General features: G+C 43.3%; 1 protein-coding gene across 1 annotated transcript in view; it reads left to right on the forward strand.

Annotated features, from left to right (window-relative positions):
- LOC142585987 (ATP-binding cassette sub-family A member 2-like) overlaps positions 1-21774 on the forward strand; it is a 275223-nt gene that overhangs the window by 52106 nt on the left and 201343 nt on the right. Inside the window, exons 6-8 of the mRNA XM_075697164.1 lie at positions 1496-1819; positions 11385-11486; positions 19065-19166. Of these exons, the coding sequence (XP_075553279.1) occupies positions 1496-1819; positions 11385-11486; positions 19065-19166 (528 nt within the window). The remainder of the gene's footprint in view (positions 1-1495; positions 1820-11384; positions 11487-19064; positions 19167-21774) is intronic.

Genomic DNA, 21774 nt, shown 5'->3' on the forward strand with positions numbered 1-21774 from the left:
CTAGGACTCGAACCATTGGTGTTGCGTTGAAAAATTGCCAAACTGTGCCTTTTCCAACGACTTTATTATAACTTCCCCGAACTGCATGGAAGGCTTCTAATTCCACCAACCCGTACATCTCGTTGCCTTTTTAACTCTTGCAGCATCCAGCGCTTGCATGGTTCAACATTTTCCTTTAATCAGTCGTTTTTGCCTAGCGCCATTATAGAGTGGAACAATTGACCAGATAGAGTTGTCAATGAGCGCAACCCCATTATCTTCAAGCAGCTGCTTACTGATCATCTTAAACCATAACCTTATAATGACCGTACTGTGCCTTCATTCCTTTGCGATTGCCATCTCACATTGTGACTGTTCTGCTGATTTGCTTTTGCATTCTATTCAGTGTGTCTCTTGGCTTTTTTTTTGTTGTTGTTTGTTTGTTTTAATGCGAATCCACAGGCTGAGTCTTGTAAGAAATTGTAACCATATCTTTGTTTCTATCCTTATCTTCTGTAACCCCCCCCCTCCCCCCCCTATGTAATACCCCAACAGGGGTCCTTAAGGAAGAATAAATGATGATGATAAATGATAATATTACGAGCCATACCAAATGTGAATTTTTATGTTAAGTTAGCAGGATCCAAGTTGGCTCATAAATATTTTTGAAAGTGTACGGTTGCTACTCTGACTATAGTATGTGAAAGCTCCATTAAAAAAGTGAACAAGCATTAGTTAAGCCTCATTGCAGAAAGTTGTGCCACTGCTTTCACCGATTGCATTCAGTATGGTGAGGAAGAGTGCAATGCCTAAAACCTATTGCAGGCTACCACCTTCGCAGAAAGGTTTCAACTGTTGTGTTAATTTTGTATTGGAATTAACTAAAGGCAGTGCAAAGGGTTCTGTATATAAATTGTTAGTGTTCCATATAAGCTGCAAGTTTTATTAAACTTCATGTTGCCAAAAGCTTGTGGAATATTCTGCATGAAGGGTAGGTCACAATGGAATATTTTATTTTTATTTTATATTAAGTATTAAATTTCAGCCTCATTATTATTGCTTCAATTTTTTTTAGGTACATTCTCTAAATGTCTTCTGAAATAAACTCTGTAGCCTTTTAGCTTTTCATGTAGACTTAGCACATAATTTCTCAGTCATTTGTTACTTGCCCCAGTTTGTACTCTGCCCTTTTTGCCTGAAATCTGGACAGAGGGGCATGATGTCCAGGACGCACACTTCAGGTGCCTGTTTGTACTTGTGCCAGTTATATGCTAGAAAATACTTGGGGCACATACTGCTGCCAAGGTATATCAAAGCAAGTAAACATAGATCTGGATAAAATTAGTGAGTAGCACAGATGAATGGTTCTTATTATGAGTTTCTAGCCTTTGTTGGCAAGAGCTGCAAGATACGTTGTGCTGTATTGGAGGTTGACACGATGAACCAAGAGGCATAAGTTGAATGCTGGTGTGTACAACATGGTAGTAAGCATGCTGTTCTGCATATTTTCTTGTAGGTCTACTTCTCCTTGTTTGGCCAGCCCTTTAAGAAGCATGATGGTGACTCGATGGACTCTGTGTCATCTTTTCTTGAGGACCAGCAACATCATTTTAGTGCTCGCCAGGCGGTGCCCCATGCGCCGCTATTCCTAGTGGTGCCCAGCTTTTTGCCTGGATTACATCTTCTCAGCTTCAGGCATCTTGAGTTTATCCTCAAGCTGATGCGTACCTATCCACATGAGTCGGCCCATCTGCTTAGCGTATTGCGCTGGGTTCTTGACACTGATAATTCCCAGCCACCTCAAAGAATTAATCCTGAAGAAGCAGCATCTAGTCTTGTGGTAAGTATGTGTTTTCACACCACATTAGTGGTGCTTTTGGCTTTAGTGTATTCAGTAGCATTTTACATTAACGAACATTTTCATTCTGTTCTTCCATCTCTGTTCACCTCCCCCCTCTTTTGTCTTTTCTCTGCAGCAAAGGGCATAAAACTGAAATGTTTTAGAAATGTCAGGGATGCAGGCCTGTGTGTACATCACTCTTACTTAATGTGTAGATTACAGCCACTGGCAGATTAAATGAACTTTGAATAACTTTTTGAAATTACTTTATACTGTCAGAAACATTTGATACAAATATTACTTCATTGCACACAGCAGGAAACCCACACTTGCTCTCAAAAGGCTACTTGTTCTTCCCTGCAATATGAAGCCCCACCATCCAATACTTAGCCCTTTGATCAAGGATGGATGTTTTTTCTTTTTTTGCAGCATGTGAACCTCAGGGTTGATTGAATTATTAATCTTTTTCTGCGGATTTAAATTCATCAGTATAGTAACTACTCTCAAGAAAATATTAGCACAGATTTTTTTATGCTAAAATGTGAAATGGCTCATTGAGCGAAAAAGCCGGCATCCCACATCGGTACCAGCACTGTGGCTGCAACGCCATGGCACGAGCGTGCCTTGACGGAGCAGAACGGGCAAAAGGTACACTTGCTGCTGTAGTAGTGCGCCAGGTGTTGCATGAGGGGAGAGGGCATCGCAGCAACGCCAAATCACCCTCGCTCTTGGAAGCCTGTTTTGTTATCCCTACGTTTCTCATCTGCACAAGTTCTCGCATCCGTTCTAACTGTGCTTCGGGTAAGGCCAAATCAAAGTGCACCAACATCTCGATATGCTCGCTTGCCCGCGAGGAGTTCATAACTCAAAGGACCGTTCAGCGGCGTTCACTTGAACATTAATGATTTCGCTGGTAAATTTGCTAGTAAATCTGCTGGTAAATTTGCTAGTAAAATCGATAGTAAATTTGCTGCAAATTTATTGTGTGTACAGTGTATATGGTTTATTCTTCAATATGTCGATACACAGTAAAATAATTATTTTTCTTTCAAAGAGAAATTAAAAAACTTTTATATTAAAAATGTAATTGAAACATCCAGTGCATGCAGATATAGTGAAAGTGAGCCGTGCGCACACACGAGTGCCTGCAGCTGAATTTGGTGGTTCTCTGCAAATCATAAAAAAGAGAGAAATTTATGAAAATGTTTTATACCAATAAACTAGATACAATGAACTGTCATGCATTTTAAGAAAAGAAATGTTTTTGCAGCGTTATCGTCCTTATGTGAGCACCAGCCTGTGATCAAAGTACCATATTTATGTGATTCTAAGGTGGTCACGATTAGAAGATGTGAGGATGCCAACTGGGGGACCCGAGAAAAAGAAGCGCACACTAATTTAAGACGGTATAGGGTAGCCAATGGATCATTCAGAATCGGCGAGCACTGCTCAAAATACTGAATAGTCGGGAATCCCCAGAATATTCAGTGCAAGTTATATGTGAATTTCACCTTGAGGGGCTGTGACTTCACGGTAGAGTGAATTTCGCCTGTAACCTGCACTGCTGTAAAGCAGTACACATTGTTCTGCCATGGAGCCACACTATAAGGCGGAATTTGCGCTGCCGTGAAGTCACACCTCATGATGAAATTTGCATATAACCCACAACCCACCTTTACTGCTGTAAAGGTGTTTACTAGCCACCAGCGGTTGGACTGGCTGTCAGCGCAGGGCATGGACTTTCAGCATGAACGGCGTTCTCCGAGAACAGCGCTGGAGAGAGAGAGAGAGAGAGAGAGAGAGAGAGAGAGAGAGAGAGAGAGAGAGAGAGAGAGAGAGAGAGAGAGAGAATCAATTTTTATACTGAGCCCTTAGTAAAGGTTGGTGCGCGCTGGCACCAGATGGGGTGGAACCTTCTTCTCAGGTCCCGTTTGCGTCCAGCAGTTCCTGGCCCCCAGCCGCCAGCGCGAGCTGGGTCGGTAGGTCGGGGCTGGACAACAAGGTCTCCCATTGCTCGGGGGGGGGGGGGGCAGGGATGGTGGGGGGTTCTTGAGCCTAGTGCACTCTGCAAGGATGAGTGCTAGAGCGCTGGAGAGCTTGACCCACTAGAAAGCACTGGAGAGGATGGCCCACTATAGTGTTCCTCTTCTTCGCTACAATTACCCCCAGGAACGAAAAGGGAGCCGTCTGGTGACCTAACAGCTCCTCACTATGAGTGGGTCATGGCATGGCTTGAGGCGTTCGACGTTGACAATGTCTCGTCCATGACAGTGCATGTCTGACCACGGTTCAGTGGGTTTGATCATGTAGTTAACGGGGGATGCACTCTCGACAATACGGTATGGCCCTTCATACTTGGGCAGTAGTCTTGAAGGGAGACCAGGTGCAGCGGAAGGAACGGAAAGCCACACAAGAAAGGAAGGTGGCTGCAGAGGGGGTGTCACCGCGATTGCTTTTCTGGTGCTCATGGTTGTTGGAGATAAAGGGCCGTGCGAGGTCATGGCACTCTTCAGCATGTCTTGCTGTGACAGTAATGGGCACAGATTCAGATACAAACAAGAGGAACACTATAGTGGGCCATTCTCTCCAGCGGTTTCTAGTGGGTCAAGCTCTCCAGCGCTGTTCTCGAAGGGGGGCGGGACGCCGTTCCTGCTGAGAGTCCACGCCCTGCGCTGAAGGTCAGCCCAACTGCTGGTGGCTAATAAACACTTTTACGCTGTGAAATTTTTCAAATAAGTGCAGGTGTGTGTGTGCAAAAATATGGTACCGCCTAACCTGCCAAGGCTTATCGTTAGAATTTGCACTGCCGTCTAAAATATGGATCGCCAGAAATGGGGCACTGCTGCCTCCACATTGAAATAGTAAGTGAATCAGCCTAGCATATAAGGCAGGGGTAATATTGAGGCTAAGAATTTTGGGGAAAAAACCGCAGCTTATATTAGAATGATTAGGTTAATTGCATAGTTGTGAAAAAACCAGGTGGGCGATCGCCTGGTGGTAACACATTGAGAAAACAAACGAGAAGAAAGGGGGTTAACCAAGGGGCCCGATTTTTATTAGTCGTATCACAAGAAGCCAACCAACACTGACACCAAGAACAACGTAGGGGAAATTACTTGTGTTTAATAAATAAAATGAAGCGATAAATTAATGGAAATGAAAGTGGATGAATAAACAACTTGCCACGGGCGGGGAACGATCCCACAACCTTCGCATTTCGCGTGCGATGCTCTACCAACTGTGCTACCGCAGCGCCATTTCCCCGTCCACTTTCTTGAGTATTTATCTTTCCTTGTAGAACTCTGGGAGTGTTAGCCAGCGCCACCACTCACAGACCTTGACGGCGGACGCGGAACATCCTTTCTGCCGCAGGTGTCATGAGAACGTGATCTTTTTGGGTTGAGGCAACCGATCAGTAAACCCACACATGCTACCTGAAGGCATCAATGTTGCTGTTCTCGTAGGCATTATGACAGCTTAATGGTGAGACAAGCTGGATTCCTTTAGTAGCCATAAACAGTTCGCGCCAGCCTAAAAGTGGAAGGTGTTGAGAACAGTGAGAAACGTGACAGAGAGAGCAAACAAGTAAAAAAATCTCAGAGCAGCATAGAAAATGAGTGCTTCCATGCCTAGATAGCCACACTAGTGTAGGGCATCATGACAGCAGCACACATGGCATGGTCTCTGCTTTCATTCAGGAAGAGCGAAATGAGCAGGTGGGTGTGGTGTCCAGCCTGGCCAATGATAAAGCTTGTTCTGAAGCACAAGCTTTCTGCTCGTGTTGCCATATCGTTTTTGTTACAGGTGCTGCAGTTGTAGGTGGGACCACTACACCAGCTTAAGGGGAACATGGTCCATGAAATTGAAATGTTGAAGCGTTGGCTCAATTTGAATAAAAATTGGAATTTATGTTTAGAGGGATAGTATAGTACCAGGTGCCAAATTGTGTCATTGTAAAATTATTTGTGACAGTTATGGCTCTTCAAAAGTTCAAATTACTGTGGTTAGTCTACAGAAGCTACTGTTCCGAAATGACAAGAAAGCAAAATTTTTTTGCACCTTATACTATATTAGGAAGTCTGAGACTATCCTACTGTAGAGCCATTTATTATATTTCATTAATTTTCATAGAAAAAAATATATAATCTGCTATTGCCCACACCAATTGCACTTCCATCTTTGGTGTGAAATTTCAATTTTTCTATAAGGAGGAAGGCAAAACTTTAAAAATCACAGTCCACAGTAGCATTCTGAATAAAATTTTAACTCCAGAAAGGTGTATGTAATGTAATGTAGAAATGATAGCTCTTGAATACGTGGACTTTGCTAAAAAATGCAAAATGAAGAAAATGCCTTTAAAGATACAGAATTATTCCATTTAATTTGTCTAAATGGCCCCTGGAAAATATGTTGCGCCTTCTTGTATTCTGCAATCTTCTGTGAGGATGGCTTCTATCTGCCGCTTCTTTTTGGCCTAAATTTTGCGCGCTTTGTTGCATTCACTGTTGCCTTGGATGTGTATTCTTTGAAGCTCTTTTCCAAATGGTGCGCCGTGTGTGTGCCACAAACAGTGCTCATCTTCTCAGGCATAATCTGAATCCCTTTTGTCCAGCATTTAATTTTTTTACTGCCGGGTCTGCGGCCATTTGAAACACCAGAGCTTGCCGAACAGACGCGTCCGGCATCAGGGAAGACGACACTGGGCCGATCTCACGATCGCCTGGAAAGTCTGGAGTGTGAGCCACTTTTGCATGTAGTCGCTTGCTGCTCCAGGTCGTGCCACTCGGCTTCATGAAGTTATGATACTTTCCAAAGCTATGACGTGTGCTGAACTTCAGGACTATATTACAGATGCAAATGTGCAGACTAAAAATGACGAAGGGACCATAGACTCTAGCACAACATCCACCAAAAACAGTGGCCAAAAGCAGTTTCAATGCACGACGGTGCATGTCCGAGGAAATTGGGCAATGGTGCAAAGCCTCATGCGGTGGTAAATTGTAGTCAAGTGAAAACACGTCTGTGCAATAGTGCCTTCCGTTTTGCTTCCTTTGAATTACTGCCCAGAATTTGATACTTTTGACTTCATTCATCAGCCTTTGCACACATCCTACTGGTCCATTGATGCAACTGCTTGCACTTATAAAAAAGAGAGATAAATGACCTTTGAAATGATGGTAAACATTTTATGCAAAACTTTTTTATCACTGCTAATGTACTTCTAAAATGATGGTCATTTCTTTTATCTGAGGCGCCTCCAGATCTTCTAAAAATACAGATTTCCACTTTATTACCACGCAGATATGGCTGATATTTCGCTGGCACCTCCTTGAATAGTTAAGGAACCCAAAAGTGCATGAAACTTGAAGCACGTTTTCTGGTAAAAAAAATTTAAATTTTTTGTAATGCGTTCCCCCTTAGACATGTGAGACAGAAGTAAAGGCTAGTTTATTAGCGAACCTTTTTGCCAGTGTCTTGCAGCTGAGTGGAACATCACATTTTGCTGGTGGAGAGCCAGAGCTTCCATTGTTCTACAAAAACAAACAGAAAGGAAGCCACAGTCATGATGCAAAGTAACTTTTTAATCTCTGTTACTCTAGTGACACGAAATACAGTCGACTCTCGTTACAACGGACCCTGATAATCTGTCAAAAAACGTCCATTTTATCCGTAGTCTGTAATATCCAAAACGCCTCACTTCCGAAACTTTCGTCGCAATGTCTAACAACTTTATTGCAAGGAGTTAGTGATGAACATCCAAAGTAAAAAAACAAACAAAAAGTCGTAGTTTCGCCCGAAAGGCAAAGCATCGATTGCAATAGAAAATTAAGCAAGATAAGCGTGGCAGCAGCAGTGAGCGGATTGACCTTCGTGCTATCTCTTGCTTAGACGCGAGCTAAACGTCGAAAGCACAGTACATACGAAGCTACCAGCACTGGGTGCACTTTTTCCACATCGCAGATCGCTTTCAAGGTACGGCGGCCGCGCCATAAGTAGCAGCCGCTGGAGTAGAACCCCTCTCTCTTGCCTCCGCCCCCCCCTCCCGTGCCTCGTGCACGAAAGAAGATGGTTTCTGCACTGCCTTACTCCCTCGCGTGTGGGATATTGAGCCGATATTGAGCCGCGATCGTCAGCTGACCCTTGCAAGTCAGTTGTCAGCCCGTGTCGACATGGCAAAAATGTTTTATGCACCCGATTTTGAAAAATATTGCCACTAATTTCGTCTCCTGTAGCCGATAGACCGTTGTAGCGTGGTTCGTTAAAAGCGAACTTCATTGCAATAATAAAATAGGTAGGATAAACTAAGGCTGAAATATGGTCCTTTATATCCGAAAGTCTGTTGTACACGGGTCTGTTGTAACGAGCATAGACTGTACTTTGAAAACATTCTTGTGAAAGGAGATTTATGAGTGGATACCCCTTCTTGAAGAAAACTTATTGAAACAGATTGATTCAGGATTGATTCACGGGGTTTAATGTCTTAAGCAAAGCAGGATAACAATTCAAACTTTGTTTAAGTGTGTTCCAGGGCTCCTTAAAGTTGTAGGGTGCTCTAGTCTCGTATGTCCCCTAATGTTAATCTTCCCTGCAGGACATTTTCACTATAGCAAGGGCCACTTCAGAATAGTTTTGCAGCTATAATGAGGTACGTCACTAGCATTTTCGTCGTAGGCATAGAGTTTTCATTTTCCTGCCCAGGGCAGGGGCAGAGCGAGCGTCTCTCTCTCTCTCTCTCTCTCTGTATCTGACCTTCAAATTAAATTGCATTCAATTATATACTAAACTTAATTTCACTGTTTTACGTGCCAAAACCATAATCGGATGATGAGGCATGGCGTAATGCAGGACACCGGATGGCTTTCTTTGGCTCTTTCGGCCATTTTCGTGGTTAAATGGTGGTCAGTGGTCGGTAGTTGGGTTTGGCAAGGAAAAGATTTGTTTTATGTGCTCTCTCAAGCACATAAAAGCATACATGCTGAAGCAATAGCTCTTCTGGGCTCACCCCCTTATTCATTTTAATATCTGCCAGCATCTGTCGCACGAATTTGAAAGTGCTTTGGGGATCCACAAAGAAATTAAAAAAAAGAAAAAGTGCTGTGCCCTGAGTGGATTCATACCGCGATACCAGAGAGTAACAATCCAAGTTTCACCTCTCGGGTACACAGTCGATGCTACATAAGAGACAAATACAGTAGACTTTCATTAATTCGACTCTAGTAATTTGATTTTTCGGTTAATTCGATCGGGAACAAAAGTCCTGGCCGTTGCCCATGTATTTCTATATGCCAAAACTTTCGTTATTTCGATCCTAAATGGTTGACCCATGAGATGAGCACTTGTGGCAATGTTGTGAAAGAATGATAGAGACTGAGGGCAGACACAGCCATTACATGTGAAAAAAAGAAAAGGTTTAATTCTCTAAGAAGGCAGCAAACAAAGAAACAAAGTGGAATATGTGACAGTAAATAAAGAGCACACTGGAGCTCAGCAAAATAGAGTATACTAGTAAAAAAAAGAAAGAAAGAAAGAAAAAATAGATGCATAGGAAGGCAAGGAATTGGATGTCACAAAAGAAAAACACCATTTTCTATGACCCCTATTGTGTTACCCAGCCTACGTGCAGACTGTAATGTGTCAATCCACTCATGACAGTAATGAGAAATAACCATGAAAAGAGGAGAAAAAAAAGTTATCTACTGACCAGAACATAATCTATCAGCTGGTCCTTGTTCAGACAAGTTGATTTGGGTGTTACGATAGTCCAGTGATTTTGGTTGATGACATTGAGTCCGACAAAGCAGACAACTGCAGTAAACAATCCGCTCCCATGTCTGACGTGAATGCATGACACTTCCACTTTGAACTTTATAAAGGTAATCTGGGGGATGTTGGGCCAAATACATTGGGCCTGGTGAAGTGCACTGCCACACTACTGTGGTAAACCATTTGCTCCAGTCGCTGCTGGTGCTTCTGCCGTCCGCACTGGCCGCTGGTGAAACATCAACAGCCTGTACAGCCGAAAATTCTCAACCATTTCCTTACAAATTCCAGCCACTTGGTGCAAGAAAAGGCCACACCTCCAAAATGCCAGCATCGCACTCTGAGAGAATGAGGTCCCCAGGATATGAACACCTACTTAACATGAAGATTCTTTTCCATTTTTGCTACCACATGAAAAAGTCTGCAGGACTCCCCTCATCCATCTCTCATTGATACATATAAACACCCTCATTTTTGAATATTTTGACTTCCACAGCAACCAGGCAGCAACTTAAATTTTGCCACTGTGGGGTGGGCGAGAAGGAGAAAGGCCGTGGCAGTTATTGGCCCTGACGAATACAAGTCGCATTGTCGAAGTGCTGGTTCTAGGGACATCTCTTGTTTGACTCTGCTTGACCTCTTCACGTGAGTTGGAGAGAGAGAGAGAGATTTTCTGTGAAGTGGGGGATAATGGAACGTGGCTCAACAAAGAAAGAGGCTGCCACGTACAACACAATCGGGATGCTGTTAGAAAAGGGCGTGGGCTCAATTACTTATCATCTCAGCTAGCGGCACGAATTCATGACGTACCTTGCAAATGTCCCAACTAGGTTGTGCTAAATGTCGCTACTGCATTGAGGTGTCCATGGCCATTGTTGAGGTGTCAGTCGTCGCAGGTGTGGCCAACAGGATTCTCTTCATTCCTTTCTTCCAACTATTGGAAATAATCGCTTCATCTGGAACAAGACGCGATTGAGCTGATGCTGACGTGTAAGTGTGGTCTTTTTTCGTGCGGCAGTCCTTTCTTTGCAGAAAAATAATTTTCCCTGTGTGAAGGGGGAGGGAGGGTCCGATGACTCCCCCCCTCCCTCACCAAGGAATGTTCGGCGGGGGCACTGGCCCCTCTGCAGCCGCGTAATTGACAGCTGTGACTTAGGTGCTGGTACCACCTGGCTAAAGTCAGACATGATGCTTTTCTCAATTTTTTTGTGAATTGCGCACTCCTCCCTCCCCGGCAATGAGGCGGCCGACACCGTGGCTCCAGGACTCGCAAGCCGAGCCACCGGGGCGCCACGGCTGGGGCTGACAGGGGACTGGATGGTTGGCTACAGGGAGATAACTAACCATTACAGATTGGGGAGGGTGCATTTTCCCCCCGCACACCCATCACTTAATAAGCAGCAGGCGGTGGCATGGCGCCTCCTCCAAACAAATACATATCGAAATCTGGTGACTTATAACCATTATTATCCAGACCAATATTCGGCTAAATGTAAATTTTGTCAAGAAAGGGTGGACCTGAATCACATTATCTGGGCCTGCCCTCGGGCGCCCCGACAGGGCCAGAAAATTAAGAATCGGAAGCAGTGGGAGACCGTGTTGCTCAGCTCGGGCCCCGAAGACCAACTTTTGGCCGTCCAGCAGGCCGAGGATGCCGCTAGAGCTCAAGGGCTTCTGGCCACCATCTAGGCGGGGTTGGCCCCCCCCACCAATCTGCCGGCTACATAAATAAAAGTTATTTCTCTCTCTCTTGTCAATTTGTTAGTGCAGGTGCATATATCTATTGTGGCTATTTTATTTTCAGGCATTGCTGCTGTCACCAGAAGTTCTGAGAGCATCATTCTGTGAATACCATGAAATGCCTAATGTGCTCATGTTGAATGCCTCGGCCACAACAGAAAGTTTTGTAAGTATTGAATGCTGCCTAATTAGCTTTCTTTTGTAACTTGTGGCGTACTTCTAAGTCTTCTGAGCATGCTAACTGCCAAGCACTGTACCAATTGCAACTTCATTCTTTAACTTCGTTCTCACTTGCGCTGTGGATCTTTTTGAGTATTGCTGTTCATTCTAATCTGATGACAAGTCTTTGGGACTGAATGGGTTTCAGTGCTGTGGTATCAATACTTGTGTTGGCCCCACAGCTACTCCTGTTTTGCAGTTAGCAGTAAATGAAACATTTAATGAAAGTTAATGCATTGTTGGTAGCAATGCTTCTGGCAGTATCAACAAAAGTGGGTTGAACAGTCAACACGTTGGTTATTGAACTTCATTTTACACTGCATATTATCTTGCCAGTGCATAATTTAACTTTTCCTGTCGCCATTGCTATAGTGTCGAGGAGATGATAGAACATCTCCTGTGCCTGTCCTTTGAATATGAAAGACTTGACCTCCGTACAGCTCACCTTTCACCTTTTACAAGATCTGTGGAGTATGGCTTCACATCGCAGCTGCAAAAGGCTACAAGAGCGCTACTGCAATTTCTAAAGGCTACCAGACTGAGTGACCATCTGTGATATAGAGCAGAGAACTGTCACTATGTTGGTCATATCAACAGTGGACTTTCTCTTCTTCTGTTAATATTTTCCTCCCCTTTCCCATTCCCCCAGTGCTAGGTAGTCAACCAGGCTCAGTCATGGTTAACCTCCATGCCTTTCATTTATCCTTCTCCTCTCTCTCTGTTCCACTTCACATTTTTGGGGAGATAAGAAGGCTTTGTCACCATTTGCTGCTTTGTACTGTGGTTGGTGGGGTATAAGGGACCTTAGTCTCAGGGCCAACTTTATGTTGTGATCACTTTTTAGATAGAATTTCATTTCAATAATGCACTGACAATTGGTTTAAAGTTTTTGTTGATGGTAAGATGAAATGCTGTTGCTTCTAAGCAGCCATAGTGTTCGGGGTATTGCGGTTTTGCATGTGAGCTATACCACAGCTTAAAGGGGGATGCGGGTCTTAAAAACTGAAAATCGAAAAAAAGAAATACTGATTTTTCGGAACTACTTGTTTCGGCAACTGTAATGCCTAATCTACACTGTATCAGAACGATTTGCCTCGAAACGCACCCTAGTGTCCAAAAGAAAATTATTTTGTCAGCGCGGACGGCGAGAAATGACCCCAAAATCGCACAGAAACACCGGAGCTCACGGAGCGAGCTACTTCTCGTCTTTCCCGCCGCTGAGCGCTGCCATCTTGCTTGGTATCGTTTGAAAGCTCAAAGTGCCTCCTTTCAGTTCCCGCATCCTTGCCAACAACGTGACTGCATAGAAAAAGCACGAACGTAAAATAATCAGGGGTCGGTCTGATGAAGCTCGCGATGCACGTGGCCCTCTATTGGCTCAGTGTACGAACACACGGAGAGGCGCCTTCTGATTGGCTGTTGCTATGGCAGCTAGGCCTAGCAAACGAGCTTGTCTGCTAGGCCTGGCAGTGGGTCGCTTCGAAAACCGCTGATACACCGTTTATTTGTTCATCGTTTTACGAATGTAAGCGGCAAATCGACCTTCTCTAAAAAAAAAAATTTGAAACCGAACACACGTCCACAAAAAATGAAGCGCAAGCCGTATCTTCTTCCTACGGCTTGAAATGGGAGGTGGTTATACCAAGGTTCAGACGAGCCGACAAGATCATGCCGGAGATAAGTCACTCTGTCGCAATCTCATACCGCATCAGCAATAATACAGCAGCGAAGCTAACCACTCCCCTCTATCCCCGCGTGTAGGTTTACTTTGGAGGCCACAGACGATGTGCCAATGCCGATTCCCGTGCCTCTCGCGCGTCCGCAGGTTCGTGCTGGTGCATTCCAGATTCTGTTAGGAGCCTATGGGCTACCTTCAGTGGTCAGGTGGCGCAGCAATCGACTCAGCCTTCAGCGCCACCGTGTCAGTTCCATGAAACACCAAGGCGCCACTTCTACGCAGACGCGCTTTTGCGGCGCTCGCTTGGAACATGTTGGTCATTCTAAATTGTGGTTTTGAGGCAATCAAAAACATCGAGGCCCATTTTCAACCACCGACACTTGAGAAAGGATGCCAACTTTACGACTATAACCATGAATATCGTGTCACAGAAGTGTCACAGACATCGCTGCGAAGTGCTTGAAGGGGCCCTGAAATGATTTTGATGATTTTCTACAAACGTACTGAGTCGTTAGAGTAGGTCTTGCTGATCATTAATTGACACATCTAAGTGCTCCGCGTAAAGTGTGTAATTTATTATAAGGTTTTAAAAATGCACAACGCTGCCGATCGCAGCACACTGCTCGGCGGAATTTTAAGCCGCCCCTACCCATATGATGGAAGTCGCCCATATGACGTAAGTGGGGTGAGCTATCCGATTGGCTGACCAGGGTGCGTGATCGATAATTTTTCCAACTTTATGGTAAACAAATGATGTTTGTAACGGTTGGAATGTTAGTTAATTTGTTTTTATAAAAAGAAAGTAACATAAAGAGAATGCACAAGAACACTTTTTCAGTACACTTAAGCACTTCCGGCACACAGCAAGTGTCGTCTGCTTGTGTTGCAATGTGCTCTGTCTTTGACGAGAGCGCCGTCAGTGTCGGTCTGTCTTTTCGCGAGCACTATGATTCGACTTTGTTGCGTTGTGGACTGCAAACGTAGCGACTGGCAATATGTCAAGCTGCGACATCGTGCCCCTCTGCAAGCCAGTAGACGAGTGGACTGGCTGCAGCGCATCGGACTGCCGCTATCCAATCGGCGCCAGGATTTGCGCGATTGCGGCCGTCACTTTACACCGGAAGATTACTAATGCAATAGCGTTTCGCGAGTCTGGTATTAGGGTAAACGCAAGCGCAAAGGGGACAGGGCCTGGCTGTGTCCCCTTGCATGTCTTTTCATATGGGATGAATAGAAGCGCAAATGTGAATGGTCTGCACGGTGCAGCCACCTGGTGGCATAGAGCTCAACCACACACAGTAGCAGTAACAATATGTATTCTTCTTTGCTGCCGGTGTAAATTTTTCGCAGGAGTGTAATCATTAACATGGTTGTTTTTGTAAATGTTTAAAATGTTGTACACTTGGTTAGAGCACTATTAGCTCTTTATTTTGCTGGTTAAGCTCTGCGCCAACGGGTGGCTGGACCGTGGAGATCGATCAGGCAGTTCACGTACGTCTACGCTAAAGTTCCTTCGTCAGCTTGAGTTTATGCCTCCACCGTTCCGCCGAAATTTTCTGTTAGTGTGTGATTACCGGAGTACCAGACACGTTCGGCGCTACGACAGAATGCTCGCAACGCACGCTGCTTCGATAGCTCTTGCTTGGGGTTGACAGCCAAGTGGCTACCGGAGAGGTTTCGTGCGGGTGGGGGCGGGCTCCAAAACAACCGAAAGTGGACGATGTGACGTCGCTTCATAACGCAGAACCAGTGAAGGTGGAGCTTAGCCCCGAACTCTCGGCGAACGAGTTGAGGAAGAAAAGCATGGCTAGGGAGGAGGGTAACTTGTAATCTCTTGTAGCTCTATTAATACGTAACGCTTCACTTAACTTATTGTGCGAATGTTCTACTTAAGCTGTACCCTACGCGTCTACAAAATTTGTCCGAACCGTTTCAGGGGCCCTTTAAGTTAAACTAAATAAATTATGGGCTTTTACGTGCCAGAACCACGATCTGATTATGAGGCACGCTGTAGTGGGGGAATCTGAAATAATTTGGACCACCTGGGTTATTTAACGTGCACGTAATTTTTAGTACATGGGTGTTTTGGCTTTTCGTCACCATCGAAATGCAGCCACCGCAGCTGAGATTTGATCCCGCGACCTTGTGCTTAGCAGCCTAACACCATAGCCACTAAGCAATCACCGCGGGTGGCAAAGTGGTTGTCACAACAAAACAAGCATGCTTACGACGTTGAACTCGAAGTAAGTTAACAAATCATTATTTTATGCCACTTAAGTGAGCAAATACAGCCGTAGACGTTTTTCAACGGTAATTTGTTGCTTCATTAGTTGGAGCGTGCCTTGCACCTCACAATTGTTGAGGTTTTGGCTGATTGGCAGGTAAGCGCTTTTTCTCTCCATTGACAAAGTGCCTCGAGTATATTCTGATATTGTCGTTTGGGCTCGAATGTGAGAGGTCGTCACTGCTGAAACATAATAGAGAGCAATCGGCTGAGACTAAGCAACGTGAACACTGAACAAATGTGCGCTAGCGTGCACAAGAAAAATTATCAGTTGCGAATACTCAACGTGTGCTATGGTGCACTCCAACCTTAGTTTGGTTATTTTAAGCATGTGAAAACATCGGCATGAATGAGCCCGGTTCCCGCAGTTGCGTCTTGATCTTGGTGCAGAAAGAAGCTGCGTGTTGACTTATTAATGCACAACAAAAAAGCACAGTGCGTACAAAGCTCCAGGACGGAGCGTTTACGAAGCTAGATTTGACATGTAACAGCCACTGCGCGTTTGTTTTGGAGTGAGACAAGCTAAACGATTATTAAACCTATTTACAACAGTGGGAACCAGTTCAGGCGTTTTTATGGAGTTGTCGCTTTAGTGTGTGTTTTTACGGGTGCTGCTGCTGAATCCTTTTTTTTTTCTTCTTCTTGCATTTATGTCTTAGTTCGTTTAACAAAAATTCGCAAGAGCAACACGAACCGCGACGGTCCACTTGAGCTGCTGGGTTGCTTTCCATGGTTTTGAAGGGAACCGGTACAGTTTGACGCCGACGCCCCCTTCGCGGTTGTGACAATCCTTAACTCAGCAGTATCTGCGCTTGTTCTTATGGTTTACACTTTTCATGAATGTGCTGCCAAGAGGCCGTGGTGAATCCATTGAAAAAATTGGAAAAGGAGGCTTCCAAGCGGGCCTGAGCGCAGTATGGGCAATGGTGAAATGGCGGTGAGGGCCTACTCGCAGGTGCTCACCGCCGCTGCTAGGTGGCGCGACATGTGCCGCCAAACTTCATTGCAGGGTGCCCATATGTGTGCCTAATATCTAGAACAGTGGAAGAATTTAGTGTTTTTAATTATACTGTAATTATTATTTCCCGATTTTGAAGCTTGAAATTTATATTTTCCCAGTATTCTTTTCTAGTTTTTTTTTTTGTTTCTCTCAAGTATACCTTTGTTTAAAGTCTCAAATGTTGGGATCAGCACTGTGTCCCTTCTACTCATTCAATTGTCGTCATTCTTTTTTCCCCTGAATGCAGGTTAGTCAGAGAGTGCAAAAAAACTATGATATAGTGTCTTAGAACACTGAAATATTTTGAAATCCTATAAAAATCACCAACAAGAATTCACATTTGTAAAGCTGCATGCAACTTTAGAATTTCATAACTTTGGCTAAAGTACAGATACAAACATCCAAGTACTAACTTGCAGTATTTGAACATCCAGGAACATACATGCTTACTCTTGGCTATCCTGTTGCAGTGCATTTCTTGCAAGCCACATTATTTATTCTTCCCAACTCTGGGTGTTTATTTGCAATAATCACAATTACTTTATTGGTATTTAGTTAGCTTTAGGATGTGCAGTGGGCCTTTGGAAATGTCTGCATATTCTTAAAAACACTTTATTTTAATGAGAAATTACTACAAAGGCTCGTAAGAAATGACGTAGTTAGGACTATTGTATTCTGTCATATCTTTTCTTCCAATTGAGATATTTGAAATCTAAATACATATTTGAAATCGGCATTCTACAAATATTTGCACACAAAATTTAAGCAACATATGTTTAAAAAAAAAAGTTTTCATGACCCTCATGCCTCTTTAATGTTTGCCATAATACTAGTAGAAAAAGAAGAATAAGAGACTTGACAACCATGACCTGTATATGAACTTGAACTTCTGTGTAGGATCCAGTTGTGTATTTGCTGTTTGTAGCCACTGTTGTGACATTTCAAGGTTATCAGCATGCACATGTGTTTAGTTTTCTGTGAAAAGGCTTATTGTTCTTTCCATTGTAGTGCATAGTAATTAAAGCCAAGTTAAAACATATTATCAGAGCTTGTTTCAGGGGAATTTCACTATTACATTTTGAATAGAAATGATTTAATACAACATCTTTAAAAAAAGGGAGTGGATATTCCACTAGCAGCCGGCATAGTCACTCAAAATAAATTTTGCTGGCAGTTTGTCCTCATTGCTTATCCATGATCAAGTCACTAATGCTGGCAGAGTCAGATAATACAGGCAAGTGGAGGCCTCAGTTGAACACATAAGATTATAATAACGTGGGCTACACAGGACTTCCATAGCTTAAGGGGGAGTGAGGGGATCAAAGCTGGAACCAGGACAGTGTGTGGGTTGAGGGCCGAGTCCAGAGCATGCCAGGGGTGTTTGCAGACAAATGATCTTATATACTTCCAGCACGCAGTGGCCTTGGCACCAGTCCTAGTTTCTAGCTTTGCCTCTTGCCCCTTTTGGTGTCCTTAAGGTGCTGCCAAAGTATGGTAAATAATGATAAGTTTACATAGTACATGCACAAATTCTCACTTCCCTATTGAATCCCAGCCACGGCGACTGCATTTCGATGGGGGCGAAATGGGAAAACACCCGTGTACTTAGATTTAGGTGCACGTTAAAGAACCCCAGGTGGTCGAAATTTCCTGAGTCCCCCACTACGGCGTGCCTCATAATCAGAAAGTGGCTTTGGCACGTAAAACCCCATAATTCAATTCAATTCAAATTCTCACTTGCCTCATGGCCTGACCGAAACCAGACAATGGGGCTAACTGCTGGCAAAATTTATTTAGAATGATTCTGCCCGCTGCCATCAGAATATCCTCTCCCGAAAACTGAAAATGAAAGTACCCACATGGACAGATCATGTCAAGGTGTACACTGTTTCTACCCGTGTGTTTTTTGGACACCTTGCCTTTGAACTTATAGCAAAAACGATAACGAAAAACAAGTTAATTAAATACAAGATCTTAAGATGTGTTTATAAATAAAGTAATTATGTATAGATATGAAATGGTTTGAAGACTTTTTTCCCAGAGTGTTTAATGACCCAGAAACAGTTATCCTTAATTGTTGCATTTATGAACCCTTGTCTCATTCTGGCTTGCATTGTGCAGCCGCAGAACAAATAATTCGTCTGTGAAAAAAAAAGGCACTTTTGTTCCCTACTGAGCCAGTAAACTTGAAAAAATGTGTTTGATGTGTGTGTGAATCAAAATGCTTCTCTCTGGTTCAAAAATGTAATGGAAAAAATTTTTTTTAGAACCTGGCATCATGGAAGTTTAATTTCTTAACAGCTCTCATGATCGATTATCTTCTTTTGTCATCAGCAGCACCTGTATGAAAAATAAATGTGCGTCTGTTTATAAAGCTGTGCTCATTAATTCAACTACAAAAGAAAATGTTTCTTTTGATGAATATTTGATGTAAGGTTTTATAAACTACATTCGTTTTTCCTTTAGTTGTTTTAAGTCCTTTGTGGAATGAACCCTTGTTTTTGTCCAAAGTCTTAGTGTCGCTGTGGCTGTCTGACTGGATGCTTGCATTCCTCATTTCTAGGCTGATCTTCATACCCATTTCTGCAACCTTACAAGTAGTGAAACAGCACTGTTGTCTTCAGAGCTGAAAAGACAAGTAGACCGCAAGAAACTTGCTGATACAGTAAGGAAAACACGTTTTTATTGCATTTATTCGAGATTTCACAATTTCACTGCCATTTGCCATGATCCGACTTGATGAAAAAAAAAAGAAAATGTTTTCTTAATATTGCTGCTGTGTAACTTTTTTAACTTCCTTAAGCTATAAAGCCCCAAGGATCCAGAGATGACAAATGTTCTTAGTTTTACCTACCTTCAATATGAGAAAATAATGTAACTCTGCACTGGTCAGACATAAAAAGTGCAAAATTGGGTCTGACGTTATTCTGGATTAATGACCTCTAAAAAATATGTCTCCAGTGAGCTAAACTTTCTCAGAATATGATAAACCGTACAGTGACGAAAATTAATGTCATCATATAGAAAAAAGGTAATTGCACTAATTTCTCCACTCTTGAGCAGCACTCTCTAATGTACAGTTTTCTTCTTTTTTTTGCCTGTAACGACATTCATTGTATTGTCCAAAAGAAGGGTGCCTGTTATAGCACAGAATCTGCCTACATAAGTCACTGCGCACGAGTGTGTCTGTTATGGCCTAAACAAAAAAGTGAAGACACATTGGCTAGTAATACTTTCTGATTTGGTGAGCGAGCCCAAGCAAGCAATGCCATGGCAGAAGAGAGCAAAGCAGTGAATTGGCAGTTGTAGTAGTAGTAGTAATTTGTTGTAATAAGAACAATTAAATACAAAAGGAGATAGGAAATGAAGTACTGCTGGCATTGTAACTGTCTCACTTCTCATGGGACACCTAAGCTGTCTCATAGCCATGACAAAGGAAGGAAAGTTACAATAAGATAGAGGTAAAGAAAACGGGAAAGGATGAAAAGAGGACACACATAAATACATGACTCTAAATTACACATAAATATATGTTCACTGTGTTCTGCAGACTAATATTTCAAATTAAGTTTCATTGATGACAGTTTTTGTTGTCTGCATTGTGTGTGGCTGACATTTCAATGTGTAATATGCATTAATGCATTAAATTTTATACACAATGCAAAAAATTTTGCAGCTGCAGTGTTAAGAAAAAAAGTACGGGTTTGACAGGATGACAATTTCTGTTACCTTAATTTTTTTTTCTTTTAAAGTGTTGTTTGTGCTTAGTTCATATGCGGCCCCACATTTACTGTCTTGAAAAACCCACGCACTTTCTGGATCACTGTTGGCAACTCTTTAAAGGGGTCCTGAACCATCCCTCGGGCTTCGTGAAAAAAAAAAAAAGAAAGAAAAACAGTCTGCGGATAGCATACACTGCTGTGAATCTCTCAGCCAAATTTTGCAGTTGTGCACGACACGTGGAGCTTACAAGCAGAGCATGAAGTCACCTTTTTCTCAGACTCTCTCTTTTTAACAGAAGCCTGCTTCAGACTCTTTCCGGGCTGCTTTATTTCGTAATAAAGCAGATTCCCATATGCGGCTGCTGTTGGCCCATAGCCGACATCAATCTAGAAGGGTATTTGGATCAGTGCACTTCCTCCTACTGTTACTGTGTATATTTATTGAGGCAGTTTGGTAAACAGGCTGAGGTAAGCGAAAATCTCCTTTTGAAATTCGCTAAGAATTACGTACTTCCGGAAGAAGGCGACTATCGTCTGCTCACACCCACATAGGAATTAAACTTTGTCCACCCTGCTTATTGGTGTCATAGCCGTTGAGTCTTGCTAATTTTGACTAGTTTTCAATGCTCAGCTAGCCTCGAACCATGCAGAACTTAAGGTCAGACCACACGCACACTTGCCAGCATGTGTTCCCTCTTGGCCGCACCTGGTTAGATGCCTTGGCAGACTTTGCTTCTTATTGAGCTGTTCATAGCACTGCAAGATGCCTAAGCTACTAGCACTAGCTACTATTCGTTGGTCAAGCTGGTGCAGGACAAAACGCGTCTGCACCACATAGCATGGCCAGACTGGATCATATGAACACATGCATGCACTCAAGACCTGTCGTGCATAAAGCAAACACTGCGCATACGCACTACAGTGGCATGTAGCTGCGGTCTGCTACGTAGCATAGATATCACAGCCACTGCGGGTGCCGCGACGAGTCCACTGGCTGTGCGACCTGTGGCTCGCTGAGAACAACCATATTTAAGCACCTGAAAAATCAATCTAAAGGCAAGACTCGTTATAAAAAAGGTGCATCAGACAGTATGATGACAAGTGTGCAGTTGTTTTCACGGATGTAAAAATAATGAGCATAGCTGGCTGAATAATATGAAAAAGAAGCATCTGGTGCTTATCTCTTCCCTCTTTAAAAGCCAGCCATATGTGTTCCAGCAAGCATACACCGATAAGCCAATTACTAGACCTAACGCATTGTGAGCTTTTTGGTAGAGTACTGCAATCCTCTGATTTGATTCAATACTCATCGCTGGATGCAGCAGATGTTTCTAAATAATGAAGTCATTTTCTTTATGCAGGCATCCAGCAGTGAACATTGCATGAAATCAGAAGCTTGCAGTGCCGTGCCAACACGCTCTGGAAATGCCAATAAACTGAGTGACTGCCAAAGACATAAGAGTAGGACACAACGGTGCAAACACCTTGACTGTGCATACGCCATTCATTGCAGTATTGCAGCCGTAACTAGACAGCACAGCATGTATTGCA

Source organism: Dermacentor variabilis, chromosome 1 (assembly GCF_050947875.1).
Source record: "Dermacentor variabilis isolate Ectoservices chromosome 1, ASM5094787v1, whole genome shotgun sequence".
NCBI classification, from domain to species: domain Eukaryota; kingdom Metazoa; phylum Arthropoda; class Arachnida; order Ixodida; family Ixodidae; genus Dermacentor; species Dermacentor variabilis.